Raw genomic sequence first — 19176 nt, 5'->3', positions numbered from 1 at the left:
ATAGTGGACTTTGAGACTGCATCCCCTTCTCTTCCTGCTGCCACCGAGACAAATAACTGATTAGTCTTTCTTAGTGGTCTAGTTCTTTCCATATAAAACATGACAGCTCTGTGCACATCAAGTGTATGCAGGCTTTTTTCTCCCAAATTTTAAGGGTTTTGAAAGAACGTTGGTAGTTCTATTGACTGGTTGACATGGAATTTCGAGATGAATTTCGGTGCAAACCTCGGGTGTGTGCGTAGAACCACTTTATCTTTGTGAACTGTTACAAAGGGGTCTAGAACAGAAAGAGCCTGTAGTTCACTACCTCTCCTAATGGAGGTGATAGCTATTAAGAAAGCAGTCTTAAGAGAGAGGTCCTTAAGAGTTGCCTTGTGCATGGGTTCAAAGGGTGAGCCCATGTTATAACTTTATACTAACAAAGTACTTGAAGCAAATTATCTCTCGGCAAATGAGAATGACACCTACCTCCGTGATGGTCAGCTCTCTTTGAACTAGAAGCAGGAGGGAATTACCTGAAAACTCCTCTCAAACCCAGCTCAAGGCTAGATTGAAGTTAAGTCTCCAGGGGAAACCCCGAAGGGAAAAAACCCCGTGAGGTGCTGCTGGGGAGCGTAGATTCCTGCAGCGGCTGGTGGAGGGTCACAATGGTTGGGCTGTGAACCGGAATCTTGTCAGGGAGGATTCTGATAGAAACAGAATAGAATTTCAGATAATTAAAGATACCGGATCTAATATAGAAGAGTGGTAGGAATAAGAAAAGAAGCTTACCCTGACAAGCCTATTCCCTTCTAAGCTTTTCTTTTTCAATCGGATGTGAAAAGTTGGCTATGTGCCTATATGATGTTAAAGAGGTTAGGATATGTCAAAAGTAAAGACACGAAGATGCAAAGGATGTTGTAGGAATTGGAGTCTTACCAACAGGTGATAGCCCAAGGGAGGAATTGTAAAGAGCTGGATGGAGGGCTTGAGCTCGAGGGGACTGAAGACTGAATAGGGCTGAAGTTGAAATCTAATGTTGACGTAATAGATAAGCATGATTAGAGGGAGAAACCCTGTGAGAGACACAGAAAAACAAATAGCTAGACAGAACAAAACACTACCAGAGAGAACAGTCGGGAACACACGGAGGTGACTTCCTGTAGAACCGCTGGGCTCGGAAGGAAATCGAGATCTCTAAGTTTCAGGAAACGGAAAGGTAAGGAGATAAGGGATTGAAGCTACAAGGAAACGATCCACTGAAAAGTAGCAGAGGAATAACTTCAGATAAGAAGGTAGCGAACTTACGATGCGCAGCGCGACTCTGAATAGAGAAGCAACGCGTAGTGCTGCGGTTCCTGTTGCCGGAAATACCATTCCGGAAGTTGGGGGCGGAGCTAATCCCGCGGTCCGAGGAGCGGGAACAACTAGAGCGCGGCTTACAGTCTCTGGATCCTCCACATTGAGTGTTCCGATTCCGAGTTTAACCGTGGATGTCACGGGTATCGATTCCTGAAAGTGTGCAGCAGTGCGATTCCACAGGACAGTTGTAACAGCCCATGAGTCTGGTAAGTACCACATTTAGGTCCCAGTCGGGAGCTGGGTTTGCTATCGGAGGGTGTATTCTATTTACCCCCTCCATGAAGGCTTTGATAACTGGGACTTTCCACCATGACACTTTAAGTTGGGAAGTGGTGTATGCAGAAAGTGCCGCTAGGTGGACTTTAATAGAATTGAACATTAGACCCGAGTCCAGTAAATGGGTCAGGTACAGAACAATGTGCGTGGGGGAGCAATCAACTGGGTTGATGCTTCTTCCTCTACACCAGATGACAAATCTCTTCCATTTGCTAGAATAACAGTGACAAGTGTTAGGCTTTCTAGCCTCCCTGAGGATGTCCATGCATCTCTGCGGGAGTTGTAAATGTCCAAATTCTATGATCTCAGGAGCCAGGCTGCTAAGTTCATGGTCTGAGGGCATGGATGCAGTGTCCTGCCCTTGTCCTGTGACAGCATGTTGTACGGGCAGGGAAGTTTCACTGGAGGAGATAGAGACATCTCCATCAGGTGAGCGAACCATGGCTGCCGCGCCCACATAGGGGCCACTAGTATCATGGTAACTTGTTCCTGGTGCATCTTGTGCACAATCTTGTTGAGAAGGGGAGTCGGGGGGAAAAGCGTAAACAAATTTCCCTGACCATGGAATCGATAGACCGTTCCCCTTGGATTGGTTTTGGGGGTACCTGGAGGCGTAATCTTGGCATTGTGAGTTCTCCAGAGTTGCGAACAGGTCTATTTCTGGGAATCCCCATTGTGTGAAAACGTCGAAGACGATGTCTTCGTGTAACCGCCATTCGTACTCTGAGGGCAGAGGGAAGTCTCTGCTGAGTTCGTCTGCTAGCAGATTGAGTTCCCCTGGTACATGTTGTGACAGTAGGAACATGTTGTGTTTGAGAGCCCACTTCCAGATGTTCTGGGCCAGCTTGGACAGTCCTGGAGAGTGAGTGCCCCCTTGCTTGTTGAGGTTGTACATGGCTGTTGTGCTGTCCGTGAGGACCATCACTGTTTTCCCTTGTAGGTGTGCCTGGAAGTCTTTTAGTGCTTTGAGCACAGCCAGTAGCTCCAGTAAGTTTATGTGTTTGGATGCTACGCTCGGAGTCCACACTCCGTGAGCAGTCTGATGGGATAGGTGAGCCCCCCATCCTGTGAGGGATGCGTCTGTGGTTAGAGTGGCTTCCACTGCGGGGGTGGCGAATGGTTTCCCTATTACCAGATTTTCCTTCGACCACCACCGTAGCGAGAGAACTAAGGCCTGCGAGACCACCACTAGATCGTCCCATTGTCCGCTGGCCTGACACCATTGGCTGTTGAGCCACTCTTGCATTGGGCGCATACACAGGCGCGCGTGAGGAGCCAAATAAATACATGACGCCATCATACCTAGCAAGCGCATTGCTCTGCGTACCGTCACCTCTCGACCTGCCACATATTGAGGGATCTGAAACAGCATGTTTTGGACCCTCTCGTTGGAGGGGAAGACGAGGCCGTCCTTTGTTCGAATTAGAGCCCCTAGGAATTGTTTGATCTGGCTGGGGTCTAAGCTGGACTTCATCTCGTTGATGGAGAACCCCAGTTGGAACAAAAGGTCTACAGTCTTTTGGGTATTTGCAAAGCATGTTTCGTAAGAATCCCCTGTTATGAGCCAATCATCGAGGTAAGGGTATACTGGGATGGAAAACCTGCGCAGGTGGGACGCTGCCACTGCCAGTACTTTCGTGAATACCCTCGGTGCTGATGCTATGCCGAAGGGTAGCACTCTGAACTGGTAGTGTTTGCCCTCTATCTTGAACCTGAGGAATTTCCTGTGCGCTGGCAACATTAAAATATGAAAGTATGCATCTTTCATGTCTAGTGTTGTCATGTAATCTCCTTGTGATAGCAGGGGGCTCGCTTCCTGTAAGGTCACCATACGAAACTTTTGAGGTTTGACAAATTTGTTCGCTGGGCGCAGATCTAGTACAGGGCGCACGGTTAAGTCCTTTTTGGGTACAAGGAAGTACAATGAATAAATACCTTCCGTTACCTGAGATAGAGGCACGACCTCTGTGGCCCCTTTTTCCAGTAGTTGGTCCACTTCTTGCAGAAGGATGGCGAGGTGTTCTGGTGTCATGCATCGTCCCCTTGGGGGTCTGTACGTTGGGGAACTGTTAAATTCTATACAGTAGCCGCGGGCTATGGTTGATAGTACCCAGCGGTCTGATGTTATTCCCTCCCATGCTGGAAGAAAGGATGTTAACCGGCCCCCGACCGGCGATGCATCGGAGGGGACCCGAACCTTCGAGTTGGTGTTGGTGGCTTGGGAACCTCTAGGGGTGGAACCCCGACCTCTCCCTTTACCACAGCGTTGTCCTCTCTGGGTGTATTGTCCACTGGTACCTTGGTTAGAGGACCAGTTGTTTGCAGAGTATTGCTGCTGTTGATTTTGCTGCTGGCGTTGGCCTCGAAAAAAGCGCCTATTGCCATAGCCACGTTTGTTAGGAGGCCTAGAAATCTGGTCTAGGGTTTTGATGGTGTCAAACTCTTTCTTTGCCGTTTCTAGTGCCTCATCAACCGCCTTGCCAAAGAGGTTGTCATCTTCTATAGGCTTGTTGATTAGAGATGCTTGTGTTTCGGGTTTAAATCCCGAATTACGCAGCCAGACATGGCGTTTTAGGAGTATTCCTTGGACTAGGGAACGGCCAGCCGGTATTGCAGCATCCAGAGTGTTTTTCACGATGCTTTGGTTGACTAGGGTCCCTTCAGTAATCGTGGCCAGAAGCCGTGTGCGTAGGGGTTCTGGTACCTCCTCGATGTCCTTACGCAGCTTGCTCCATTGTGCCTCTGCGTAACTTGCTAGCAGGGAGTTGTTATTTGCAATCCTTGCGGAAAAACCAGCAGAGGCTGTGATCCTCTTCCCTAGGGCATACAATTTTGTACCCTCTTTATCAGGTGGTGCCTCGCTGGTTGACAGCGGGACCCCTGCTCTTTTCCTTGTATTTGTCACAACTAGGGAGTCTGGTACAGAGTGGCCCCTGAGGTACAACGGGTCTGAAGGAGAGGGACTGAATAGTTTTTCTATCCTCGGGTTGACCCCTCTGACCAACGCGGGTGTAGATAGTGAAGGGATAATTCGTCCCCTTACTGAGGCGAGGAGGGGAATGGTTTGGCTGACAGGGGTAATCCTTGATTACCTTCTCCACAAAGTCAATGTCAGGAGAAATCTCCCCAGTGTCTATTTTGAAATGCGCTGCTGCCTTCCGTAGTAGTGCATTAAATGTATGTTGATCGTCTATAGGTGACGTGTTCCTAATAGGTGAGTCCTTGGGAGGGGACAGGTTTAGGGCATCAGGGTCCGAAAACGCTGATGGGGACTGCCAGGGATGTGAAGCACCCCCACCTATATCTGGATTCTCGTCAAAACCCTCTTCATCTAGGTGTTGTTCCTCTTCGTTGCCTAAAAATTTGTCCTCCTCCTGAAAATGGGGGTCCTCTCCAGTGAGGTCATATAGATCTACATCCTCTTGGGAGGGATTAAACAGTCTAGGGATTTTCACCCTGGGGTCCTCCTGAGGTCCCTCTCTTGCCCTTTTGGGTGTTGGTAGGTTTTGGGTCTCCATAAACCTCTCCATCTTCTCCATACAGAACTGGAGTCTCTCCAGGGTCTCATGAGGTATCCCTGGGCGGTCTGGGGGGGGGGGGGGGAATAAGGTATTCGGCCTGAAAACACTTTGACCTATCCCATAACGTCGAAGAAAGGTTTCCGTCGCCGTCTGAAAAGCCTTCTGGCAGGCTAGAAGTTCCTCTAGATGAAGGGGGCAGTTCCTGCCTTCCTTCCGGCCTTTTCGGCGTTTCTTTAGCCTTCTGAGCGGTATTCGGCGCGTCTTTCGCCGTCCGTCTCTGGCTATCGGTGGAAACGATCCTCTGCAGGCTCTCGACGACTAATCTGTCCGTGGAGGGCTGTCTCGACGTTACGGGCGTTGCGTGTTCTACGGCGACGGGCGCTCTCTGACGGAGCGCTTCGTCTGGTGGTTTGGGGGTAGCGCCCTTAGCTGGGGGAAGCCCAGTCGCTGGTCGTGTTTGCGGTTGCGAGGGGGGCTTAAGATTCTTACGGTCTGAGGAGGACGCCGGTGGAACCTGCGTCTCCGTTGGCGCTGATGGTTTCTTCGTCTTTGACGAAGAAGAGCCGTGGGTTATGTGTTTATGGGAGTGTTTTTTGTGTGCGTCAGTGTCGCCGGGGTGTTCATCCCCATAATCAGGGCGTGAGCCGAGCTTGTCAGGCCGGGGACAGGCGACGAGGAGAGCGAGCGCTCCTTAGAGAGGTCTACGACTTCCGAAACGGATGTCGGGTTATCACATTCCTCGTCACTTTCTGCGGCGGCGGCGGGTGAGGAATCGGACCTCGACGTGGCGTAGGCCGCCCACCTCTTGACCCTGCGGTCCTTTAAAGTCTTAGGCTTAAGAAGCTGACAAGCCGCGCAGCCGTCTTCCTTGTGATCAAGGGGCAAGCAACGGTTACACCGTTTATGCTTGTCTTTCCAGGTGAACTTGCCTTTGCAAAGCGGGCAAAACCTAAAGGGTGTCCTCTCCATAGCTGAGGAAATCTATAGCTGTGATAACAACCCCGAGGGAAAGGGAGGGGAAAGGGAAAGGCATTCTCAGAGAGAAACAAGTAATGTCCCACAACCCCACTCTCCCTACTGTCTTTTGGCCGGCGAGGCCAGGCCACGTGTTCGGCAGCGCCGAAGGATCTCCTCCGTCTCGTCCCGCAGTCGAAGTTCTTGCTCGGCGGAGAAACAGCTTCGCAGCTACGTCGAGGGAGGGATCTATGTAATGGATATTACTAAAGAACGACCAAAGGTTGAGTAAATGAATTTGCAATGTCTCTCGAGGAGCTCCGCATAAAGGCGACCAATATCTGGGTGGAAAAAAACAATCTGAGGGACCTCGACGCGTGAGGGATTGTGGGTACACCGCACGTCACTATAGGGATAGTGTTTCAGACACGCCTTGTCGACGTCCCCTTTTCGACTACGAAAAACAAAATGCAATACTCCGCAGTGACCACTGGATGTCAGACTATGCACAGCATGTGATTCTAAGCAGATTAACAAACATCAGAAACATTAATTCCCTGTCCTCTTCACAGGGCCCCTGCAGCAGATTGCCACCATTTATATGCCATGAGGCATCCAGGGAGAAGGGAGAAAAGGATACTGGAGAGCCACACCACTGTCAATTGCTGGAAATTCTAAAACATGCAACACATCTGAGTGGGTCCCACAGCTCCACAGTTTGCAATATCCTGTGAAACCGGAAAGAGTGTTGGATACAAAAAAACTCCAGCCTAAGGGGGAAAAGCAGGGATTGTGCTTTCAATAGCATGGATAACCTCCAGTCAGAGATGTCATTGGGGGGTCGCAGTTGCGACCCCTGAGCTCTCCCATGCTAACCCGAAAAAAAAAAGATTTTTTTTATGGATGCTGCTGTGCTGTGGCCCGCGCCATGTAGCTTTTTGTTTCTGGAGTGGCTGGCATTCTTGTTCAGGCCTCTGAAAATAAAACAGGGGGTTCCACAAGTGTAACACGTTGAGCAGTGACCCTCAATAAGAAAGAATAGGAATTCTACACAATAATTGCTAGACTCATTAAAGGTTTACCTTTTTAAAATTAGTTTCAATGGCCGGCATGGAAAGGGAGAACAGACTTCATTTTCCCTTCCACGGCAGCCATTTAATTGTTTTTTTTGTTTTCTTCCTTAAGTACCCCGGTCCAATGGGCCAGGTTACAAATAGCAATAATAACCTCGCTGGGGGGGTATTACCGAGTCAGGTAATGCCCCAGGCCTTCGTTAAGGCCCTTGCTATGCACGGGCCGGTAACTATGGGCCCCGGAGCATTACCTGACACCGACTCAGGGGTTATCACTTAAGTAGTGGTTCATACCACAATGGTACATATTTTTAACTGCACAAAGATGTCAATTATGACCCTTTTAGGCATTACATGGGTAAGTTGGTGATAGGGGGGGACAACAGACATGCCCTCCTTCCCATCCCTTACATGTTCCAGTCTACATACATTTTTACGTATTGAAAGGAAGTGACTGTGCTTCCCATCTGTACAATTACAAAAATGTTGTGACCAATGTAACATTTTTACCGCCACCTCTTTTCCAGAGATAAAAATGGGCAGATTTCTGGTTTAGTAATCCAATGTGTAATACCTCTGGCGGTATTTCTTGGGAACAGCCACAGAAGTATTCCCCATCTGACCTCTGAATTGGGCAAACAGTAAAAAACATTTGTGGGTGAAATACCCCAGTTTTTTTTTACTATCACTGCCCACTCATAATGACCTACGTATGTGGCAACCACACAGAACATTTGAAGACATCACAATGAAGTGGAGACACCACAGTGTGTGAACCAGATCCAGAGAACGATGTGTATTCGTACGGTGGGTAGCATGACTGAGAATCACAAGAGGTGCAGCGCAATGTTCACCACTTACCGGGTTAGCACTGGGTGTAGAGAATGGTTTGGCCCATGACATCTCAGACTTCCAATCCCTCGTATTCCTGTCCGGCCCATTGGATTTCTGCAAAAATGCCAAAAATATTCAAGATTAAAACAGATCCTTAACCTTAAAAATATTCAGTATTTTCATAACTCTTTCTTAGAACCTAAAAGGAGGCCCCAAAAATGTAAAGATTCTATTTCACTTGTGAAGAGCTATATCGATTCTGAACGTCTGGGCTGAGCACTGGATGGCTCTCTGAGGTACTGCTGGCATGAATGCCAGACTGGATTGTTCTCTGAGGTACTGCTGGCATGAATGCCACACTGGATTGCTCTCTGAGGTACTGTCTGGCATGAATGCCAGACTGGATTGTTCTCTGAGGTACTCCTGGCATGAATGTCAGACTGGATTGTTCTCTGAGGTACTGCTGGCATGAATGCCAGACTGGATTGCTCTCTGAGGTACTGTCTGGAATGAATGCCAGACTGGATTGTTCTCTGAGGTACTGCTGGCATGAATGCCAGACTGGATTGCTCTCTGAGGTACTGTCTGGCATGAATGCCAGACTGGATTGTTCTCTGAGGTACTGCTGGCATGAATGCCAGACTGGATTGTTCTCTGAGGTACTGTTGGCATGAGTCACCTCGCCAGGAGCTCACTCGAGGAGAGGGCAGGAGCTCCTCCTCATGCGCAGCAGCATCCGCATCCAGGAAGCAGCTCCAGCACACCACGTGCTTTGGCCTCCACATCTACGGCACCGTGCATCGACAGCCACGGAAGGCCTGCTCTGTTTGGGGTAAGGCCTAAACCCCCCAACCTCACCCTCCCTCCACCTGCAACACCGAAATTTTGCTGCTAACGGGCAGAATTCCCTCGATCCTGCACTGCCTGACCCTCCTGCCTGACCTTACTATGCCGGGCGCCGTGCGGCATGAAAGCGAGGCTGAGGCCTTGTTGCAAGGGTACTAGCACCAACTTCTTCTCCACGCATCCGCCGGCAGGCGGAAGCGCCGGCCACACAAAGGCCCATACAAAGGCCCCTGTTTGCACCCTGTTCGCGACATGGAGCGTCAAGGAGCAGATTAGGAGTCCCCCCTCGCCTGATACTGATGCCTCTGCCTTCCTGCATATGAGCCCGTCACCAGTAAGACTCTGCATAACTGTGAATACCTGAGCTTAAAACCCGTACTACTGTATGTATGCTCTTCTATAAGTAGCTCAAAGGAACCCTTGTCTTTTTCAATCTGCATTCTGCGTAGGCATCAGCTCCCTGAAACTGCACCCCGCACTATCAGGCAGTCATCCCCTAATTCCGCAACCCTGGTCATGGTACTACCCTGCCCCTCGTTGCTTTGTCATTGCTGAAGGCCTTCCACACGCCTGATATTTTGATGTATGTCTTGTATTTTTGCGCCACCTGCATCCATGACCCTACTTGGCCCAAACCTAGGCGTCACCTAATGCAGCCGATGTACTATTCTGTGTTGCACTTGATTTGTGTTGTGCCTTATGGTCGCTAATAGACCTCTTTTGATTTGTGCTGTGCCCTTTTGTCGCAAATAGACCTCACCTGATTTGTTTTGTGCCTTACGGTCGCTAATAGACCTCACTTGATTTGTGTTGTGCCTTATGGTCGCTAATAGACCCTTTTGATTTGTGTCGTGCCCTTTGGTCACGAATAGACCTCACTTGATTTGTGTTGTGCCTTACGGTCGCTAATAGACCTCATTTGATTTGCATTGTGCCCTTTGGTCGCGAATAGACCTCATTTGATATGTGTTGTGGTCGCTAATAGACCTCAGTTGATTTGTGTTGTGCCTTACCTGTAGTTACTACTGCACCCTTGCTAATAACCTATGAACTTCACTGCCCCCATCATCAGAGCCAAGCCACCTACAATGGCCACATTTAGAGGCGCCACTCTAACTATGGCTACCCTCCTCCCGTTGCTCCGCACCCACACAACCACACCACTTTACCCAGACCTACTATCTCCAATAGAATGGATAAACAGATTTGCCCGCCCACCTTCACCATGCATACCCTGTCCCACACCCCTTAGAAATACAAGACTAGGATCTCGCCTTGTTGTACCCACTACCACATGCCTGAACGCAGACCCACTGACCATGACTAGAAACGATAGACTCAGCTATCGTACTAATCTTGTCACAAAGCTCACTAGAATGCTCACCAATCAGACTGCGAACCCCAAGCAGCCTACCTCACTTTCTGAACTCTCACCTAGTCACAACCCTACTATACCGCACTCGCCACCTCACACGAAAACTAACCCTCCACAGACCTCTATCAAGGGAGCCCTCATCAACGCTCGCTCATTGGTTGCCCACGCTACTGATGTTGCCGACATTATTTCCACTAACCACCTAGACTTTATCGCCATCACGGAGACGTGGCTCCACCCAGCAGCCGGTCCCACAATAGCTCTAGCCCCTCCAGACAACTACAACATCATCCGAGCTGACAGGAAAAATGGAATAGGCGGAGGTATAGCAATTATTGCAAAATCCACCCTAAACATCAGAGAAGTAACAAGCACAACCCTACCTTCAGCCGAACTTCTATCCGTCAAACTCCCATTATCTGACACACAAACCATCCTGCTCCATATTATATACAGACCCCCAGGACCCCCCTCCACCTTTGAAGAGGATATCTCTCTCCTACTCACCACCAATTTGAAACCGAAATCCCAAATCATCATTCTGGGATATTTCAACTTGGGACTCAATGACCCCAATGACAACCAAGCCACTTCCCTTAATGACACGATTACTCATCTAGGCTTCACCCAACACATTAATCAACCTACACATACAAAAGGAAGATCCTTGGATTGGCTTGCAGATGCCAATTGCAACCTCTCACTGACTGACATCACTCCCTGTGCTTGGACTGACCATCATCTTATTACCTTCTCTTTACCTAGATCCTTACCATCTACCACACGACCTACAAAGTTACCTCAAATAATCACCAGAAACAACCGCAACATCACTATAGAGAACCTCAAACCTTTTCTCGCGCCTATCAGTAAAGCTAATGTACCCACGCAAAAAAACAACCCAGCAGCCATAGCAGACCTATATAACAATACTTTAGAACTAGCCCTCAACCAGATAGCTCCTCTCAAACAACGAAAAGCCAAACCTATTGCCCACTCCAACAAATGGTTCTCAGCAGAATTAAAAGCTCTCCGTAATATTAAAAGAACTGCAGAAACTAGCTGGAGAAAAGCCCCTTCTCTCTCCACTAAAGACACATTTGCTTCAGCTGCCTCCACCTACAAATCTGCCATCTTAAATGCTAAGAAAGAGACCTACAACTTGAGAATACAAAATGCCAAATCTAGCACCAAAGAACTCTTCTCTATACTAAGAGAACTTGAATCACCACTGCCCCCTACAGAGGACTGCATCAAAGACAAGGCTTGGTGTAACAATATCCAGCTCGCCCTCGCTAACAAAATTGCCCTCCTACAAACCAAGATAGAAGCAAAAAAAGCTGGCATTGCCTTCAAGCAGAACCCCAGCAGCAAAACTAACCACACTACCCCTATCTGCCCATCTTTCCACTTCTCACCAGTCACAGAAGAGGAAGTAATCAAGATAATCGCCAGCCTCAAACCATCCAACTGCAAAGGTGACATTTGCCCAGCATCCGTCATCAAAGATGGTGCTAATGAGTTAAACCCTCTCATCACCTCTCTGATCAACTCCTCCTTCAAAAACTCAGTGGTCCCCAACAACCTTAAAGAAGCGTGGGTCCTACCCCTGCTAAAAAAACCTAACCTAGATCCCAACATCCCCACAAATTACAGGCCCATCACCACAGTCCCATTTCTTCTCAAAATCTTGGACAGGGTAGCCTATCTCCAAATACAACAACATTTGGAAGGAAACAACCTCCTAGGCCTGCGACAATCCGGCTTCAGACCAAGGCACGGGACTGAAACTGCCCTCTTGGATCTAAAAATCCAAATGGATGACGCCAAAGACAAGGGCAAACTGGCCATCTTGCTCTTGTTGGATCTCTCTGCTGCCTTTGATTTGGTTGACCACCAGATCCTCACTCAACACCTCTCCTCGGCTGCGGCATTCTCTCAGAATGCCACTAAGTGGATCCAGTCATTCCTGTCTGACAGGACGACTAGAGTCTTCGCCCCCCACTGCGGCTGCGGACCCTATCCCAATCACATGTGGAGTGCCGCAAGGCTCCTGCATTTCTCCCACACTTTACAACATCTTCACGAAGCTCCTATTTGACCGTCTTGACGATCTGGGTGTCAGCTACACTAATTATGCAGATGACACCCAGGTCCTCATCACGCTCACTGGCAGCTATGAAGAAGATGCTGCAAAGCTTAATGATATCTATTTAGAAATCCAAGCCTGGATGGCCACACACAGTCTTTGCCTTAACAACGATAAGACAGAATTGCTTATCGTAGGCTCCCAGGCTCGCCTCAACAAACTGGACCAAAGGTACCAATCCTTTACCATTGATGGCAACATCATAAAAGTCTCCAAAGAGGTTAAAACATTAGGTGTATACCTCGATTCTACCCTATTACTAAAGAAACAAATAAACTCTACCATCTCAGCTACCTCATACACCAATAAATTGATCAATGCCTGTAGGCCTTTCCTCTCCACCTCTAGCTGCCTCACCCTATCTAGAGCGCTGATATTGTCTAAATTAGACTATTGCAACACACTCTACTTAGGCACTACCACTAAAAACTTGAACAAACTCCAGATCCTGCAAAATAATGCACTAAGATGTGCCCTCAACCTCCCACGCAAGGCGCACATATCCACGGTTAGAAAAGAAGTCCACTGGCTCCCGATCCGTGACAGAATTAAGCTAAGAACACTGGTCATCACCCACAAGTGCCTATCACATACGGCCCCACGATACCTTTCTGACAAATTCGCTAGACACTGCCCCATTAGACCCACCAGAACACCTTACCTACACCAACTAAAGATCCCTAATTATAACCTAAAAACAGCAGGGGGCTCCAGTTTTCCAGTGCTTGCAGCACAATGTTGGAACACCCTCCCCACTACAATTAGATCGGAAGCCGCATTCTGGCCATTCAGAGCCATGGTAAAATCATGGCTACTAGCCTAAACAGCCAGACTCTCACCGACATGACCGGCTAGCCGCCGCTCTCTACCTGTAGTAATGTTTACTCCACCTACAGCCTATTCAGGACCAACCTGTAACCCGGTCCACATTAGCCACTGTAACTTTTTTTTTCTTTTTTTGCATATTCTCTGTACATACTTTTCTTGGTATATTCTACTCTTGTATGTAAACATTCAGAGCCTGGACTAATGTACGTTCTGTCTGTTGTACTATGATGCTCGTGTAACGATATGTAACTCTGCTGTACACATGATTATGTGCCCAGTTACCTGAGGGTTCGGATGCGCTTTATAAATAAACAAACTAAACTAAACTAAACTAAACTAATGCCAGACTGGATTGTTCTCTGAGGTACTGCTGGCATTAATGCCAGACTGGATTGCAAACTGAGGTACTGCTGGCATTAATGCCAGACTGGATTGTTCTCTGAGGTACTGTCTGGCATGAATGCCAGACTGGATCGTTCTCGGAGGTGCTGCTGGCATGAATGCCAGACTGGATTATTCTCTGAGGTACTGCTGGCATGAATGCCAGATTGGATCGTTCTCTGGGGTTCTGCTGGCATTCATGCCAGGCTGGGTTGTTCTCTGAGGTACTGACTGGCATGAATGCCAGACTGGATTGTTCTCTGAGGTACTGCTGGCATGAATGCCAGAATGGATTGTTCTCTGAGGTACTGCTGGCATTAATGCCATACTGGATTGTTCTGAGGTACTGCTGGCATTAATGCCAGAATGGATTGCTCTCTGAGGTACTGTCTGGCATGAATGCCAGACTGGATTGTTCGCTGAGGTTCTGCTGGCATGGATGCCAGACTGGATTGTTCTCTGAGGTACTGTTTGGCATAAATGCCAGACTGGATTGTTCTCTGAGGTACTGCAACAGAGAAGAAACTGTTGGTGCCCCCCAGACTGCAGTCCTAAAGGCAGAGTCCATCCAGCATAGCATTGCACCCTGCCCAGAGCAGAAGAAGTCTGCATGTTATCTGCATGTTAGGCACAGATTTAGTGTAAACTCTTGCTACTGTGTTGATACATTGGTTTGATAAATGTTGGTCAAATGCAGCGGACATCTTGGGTTCCCAGATCTACCAATGAATGGACTGGGACATTCCTATTGGTTATGAAGATGCTTTCCTGTTAGGAGCATTAATGCTTAGGTTTCGTCTCATATAATTAGTTTGGGTGGATTTAATTAATCGTCACAGTGAAAAAAGAAGAAGACTATACAGTGCTTTCTTTTGGAAAATTTCTGTGTCGAAATTAGCAACCTTCAACAACTTACGAGTACTATTGGGCTCAGGGTGCCTCATTTAACAACTACCTTCAGTGTATTCTGTGCTTTAGAACAGACACCCGATTATTGATTATTTTCCCAATCCACCAAAATACGCCTTAGGGAAAATCAAGATAACGACAGATCAATTTTACTTTTAGATTCCATTGGGAAATTATTCTACAAAAAGGCATTAGCACTTGAATTGCTCCAAAAGTATGTTCTATGAAAAAGAAAAGTGTACACATGCTTCATTGATTTAAAAACCGCATTTGACCTATTGAAATGCTTACTAAACTAGAAAATACCAATTCTGACCCTAAAATCGATTTTATGGTTATAGCCTAACAATAATAATTCAGTAAGGGGGGGCATGCATGGGGAAAGCACCAGCATGTTTAATGTTGGCAAAGGGTTTGAACAAAGCTGTGTGCGGGCCCCTACGCTGTTCTGCGTCTATATAGACGATATCGCGACAGAATCATACACCATCCAAACAAATGCTCCGGTTATAGGCAGTGATAACATTCCAATGCGGTGCTACTATCTAAGACCATAGGTGACCTAAAGAAGTTGGGGGATAAGTTTGTCAATCCATGCCAATGCAAAGGAATAGAGCTTTATATATCTAAGACCAAAACTATGGTTGGTACAAATAAGAAGGCAATTAGCAGGACAATTAATTTGGTAATTAATGGTGAACTAGTCAAATAGGTGTTATTTTTTTACTAACTTGGCATGCGTTTTACCCGAGTAGGGGCATAGAAGAAATACATGGAAAAGTCAACATACGCATTAAAAGGTTACTCGGAAGCGACATTAAGCTTCTCTCGCCAGCACGGACTGAGAGCGGTGGGTCCCACCCTCTCTGTCTACAAAACTGAGGCCAGACAAGCCACTATATTTGGAGTATAAACCTGGTGCCACGTAGGGGCACAGAATTTGCATCTCAGGAAAATGGGTTCTTAAAAACAGTATTATGCTTAACTAAATCAACACATACCCCAATTCTTTGTTTAGAACTCAATTGGCAAGCGATGGAACTCATTCTGAAGATGAGACCCATTTTCTATTGCCTTTGGCTCTGGTCCTCCCCAGTATTAGGCAAATATAGAGAAGCGTCCCCGATGTGATAAGCATCCAAAACAGTAGGTCCCTGCCTTGGCTCCATCATGTAAAGACACTTAGTGAGAAGCTTGGTAGATCACACCGAGAACGATGGAGGCAACCTGGCTCCATCATGTAAAGACACTGTGTGAGAATCTTGGTAGACCACACCTAGCATGATGGAGGCAACCTGGCTCCATCATATAAAGACACTGTGTGAGAAGCTTGGTAAACCACACCTAGCAAGAAGGAGGCAACCTGGCTCCATCATGTAAAGACACTGTGTGAGAAGCTTGGTAGACCACACCTAGCATGATGCTTGGTAGACCACATCTAGCATGATGGAGGCAACCTGGCTCCATCATGTAAAGACACTGTGTGAGAAGCTTGGTAGACCACACCTAGCATGATGCTTGGTAGACCACACCTAGCATGATGGAGGCAACATGGCTCCATCATGTAAAGACACTGTGTGAGAATCTTGGTAGACCACACCTAGCATGATGGAGGCAACCTGGCTCCATCATATAAAGACACTGTGTGAGAAGCTTGGTAAACCACACCTAGCAAGAAGGAGGCAACCTGGCTCCATCATGTAAAGACACCGTGTGAGAAGCTTGGGAGACCACGCCTAGCATGATGGAGGCAACCTGGCTCCATCATGTAAAGACACTGTGTGAGAAGCTTGGTAGGCCACACCTAGCACGATGGAGGCAACCTGGCTCCATCATGTAAAGAAACTGCATAAGAAGCTTGGTAGACCACATCTAGAACGATGGGGGCAACCTGGCTCCATCATGTAAAGACACCGTGTGAGAAGCTTGGTAGACCACACCTAGCACGATGGAGGCAACCTGGCTCCATCATGTAAAGACACTGCATGAGAAGCTTGGTAGACCACACCTAGCATGATGGAGGCAACCTGGCTCCATCATGTAAAGACACCGCGTGAGAAGCTTGGTGACCACACCTAGCATAATGGAGGCAACCTGGCTCCATCATGTAAAAACAGTGTGTGAGAAGCTTGGTAGACCACACCTAGCATGATGGAGGCAACCTGGCTCCATCATGTAAAGACACTGTGTGAGAAGATTGGTAGACCACACCTAGCATGATGCTTGGTAGACCACACCTAGCACGATGGAGGGAACCTGGCTCCATCATGTAAAGACACTGTGTGAGATGCTTGGTAGTCCACACCTAGCATGATGGAGGCAACATGGCTCCATCATGTAAAGACACTGTGTGAGTAGCTTGCTAGACCACACCTAGCATGATGGAGGCAATCTCCTAGGCCTTCTTGAAAACCGAGTTAATTGAATGGAATCTTTCCTTGTTGTTGAATACGTTATGTATGCATTAAAGATGGAACAGGCACAGCAAAATATTTAGACCTCACCAAACCCCCTTTACAAGTACCTTACTCTTTAAAACTAAGAGCTGCCATATTATCCTTAAGGACATTTACTGTACTTGGAAGGATGGTGGTTCACAAATATGTCAGCTCTGTCCGCAATGCAGGAAAACAGTATCCAATTTCCTGTTCATCTGGCCAGCATGTGCTAAATTCGGACAGACCAATTTAAAACCCTGATTAAAAGAAATCACTGAATCATTGATATGCGTTCAACAGGATTGTTCTGCTAAAATTGAAATCAATAGGCGTAACTTTCCCTGTCGTCCATTGCATAAGCAGCAGAGGGGTCGCTATGGGCAGCTGGGGGGGCTATAGCCCCGGTTCCCAGCAGTCACGATATTAGCATAGTCCTGGATCTTTTCCAGACCTAGCACCACCCGTGGTAAGCAGAATTAAGTTTTTAAAAACTTCTGGTTAGAACATAAGGAAACTCGCGCAACTCTCATGCTTACAATGATACCGGGATAGTTAATAGGGAGTTCACTCTAGAGGGGATCTAAAGGTGGCTTCTCATTGACTTTTCATTAGTTAGATCTTGCCATTCGTCCATAAACTGTTGATTGCTGCATAAAGCTTAACACAATCTAACCCACACTAATACATTGAACTATTTATGAGATCGAAAATGAATGGATTGATGACCGATCAAGGCATCAATTGAGTATGCGTTGGTTAATTTATTTATTTAAACATGGCTGCTTTTAGTGACACAAATCTTATTTGGTCATGTAAGGACATGTGCCATGTGAATCTAGCTTTTGCTTTCATGATGTTCGACCATGCTTTATTTTTATTTTGATCTTTTTATTGCTGTTATGGTGTTCATGCCAAAATAGAGATTGCATTGATTGATGTGTTTTATAATGGATTTCTACGGAATCCGGCTGGTGTAAGCAGGTGATAAACCAATGCATATTCCAAAGGAATCCTTTGGTTTGGTTTTACAAAAGCATGAAAATCTAATGGAGGCATAAAACCATGTGCTCTTCCAAAGCAGAGCAGGAAAGCAAAGCAGCGATGCCAACTATGCTTTGCTATCCTCCTACACGCAGCAAAGGCACACAACTGAGCTGGAGCGGAAAAACAATACACCACACTGGAAAATGAACCCATTGTGTATTTTTTGGCATGTTTCTAGAACTAGCAGAACTAGTACCAATAGCACATGGGTTGTCACTCAAATCATATACAAGGGTTATGTGTAAGCACTCAGAGCAGGCAGGCCCATAATGGCAGCCTGTTTGCTTCATGTACTACCTTTACTTGCGGAAGAGTCACCCTTACCTTACACTCACTACTCAGAGACACTGCCAATAAACACTGCAATGTCTAAGCAGTAACACGTGATTGACACTACTATCAGGACAACCTCTCTGCTGTGAAATGCTCATGCCCTGAGAAGACATACACAGTACAGTAACCGTGCAACTCAATGCGCAAACCACTCCCAACAGCTGTCAGTGTTGCACTCCACACTTCTGGACCAACATCCCAAAAGAAATAAGAAACACCAAAGATCACCTAAAATTCAGGAAATTACTAAAAACCTGTCTCTTTAACACCACAGACGCAAACTGAAAACTGAAACAAAAATGACTAAACTGGAGAGAACACTGACAGCCCTAGTACCAAAAGGAAAGCCCCCACGGCACCTGGACAGGTAACGCCAGGTAGAGTGGAACACAGGCAGCACCCATAGAAACTGAGTCAACAACCTCTGCCAATCCTACCTAACATCCTCATTCACCCCTTAGGTGCTACTAGGTACCACAGTGTTGTGGAATTGTCGGGATATATGCATTCACCACACCAGCTGAGTTGTGGACATGGGCAGGTCCACTGGCCTTATGAGTGGGAAGGGAGGACAGATGGGGTTGAGAGGGAGGCTGGTGGAGGTTGGGGCCAGATGTGAAAGGGACCTTGAATGCTGAATGGGCCCAGATCAGGACAGTGGCGCATGGTTGCCCCCACACATCACCTGGGGAGACTACACAAGCCCAGCGCCTTAATTGAGGATAGAGAGGCCAACTAACCCATTCCACTAACAATTTCTCCCTTCTGCATACACCCCTCAAACTCCAAACCAAACAGAACCACAGACCAACGCCCAACAAACCGCACAAACTTCAGTACATTGCAGCAACAAAACAAAAAACACACATAGACT

The 19176-nt window shown here is 47.3% G+C and overlaps 1 protein-coding gene across 1 annotated transcript in view; it reads right to left on the bottom strand.

Annotated features, from left to right (window-relative positions):
- Positions 1-19176, bottom strand: part of LOC138528198 (transient receptor potential cation channel subfamily M member 2-like) — a 602757-nt gene that overhangs the window by 35778 nt on the left and 547803 nt on the right. The window contains exon 29 of the mRNA XM_069639650.1: positions 8027-8113. Within this exon, the coding sequence (XP_069495751.1) occupies positions 8027-8113 (87 nt within the window). The remainder of the gene's footprint in view (positions 1-8026; positions 8114-19176) is intronic.

Source organism: Ambystoma mexicanum, chromosome 7q (genome assembly GCF_040938575.1).
Source record: "Ambystoma mexicanum isolate Mex_15411 chromosome 7q, UKY_AmexF1_1, whole genome shotgun sequence".
NCBI lineage: Eukaryota > Metazoa > Chordata > Amphibia > Caudata > Ambystomatidae > Ambystoma > Ambystoma mexicanum.
The sequence above is the reverse complement of the archived record's forward strand: the minus strand, read 5'-3'. Positions and strand labels throughout refer to the sequence as shown.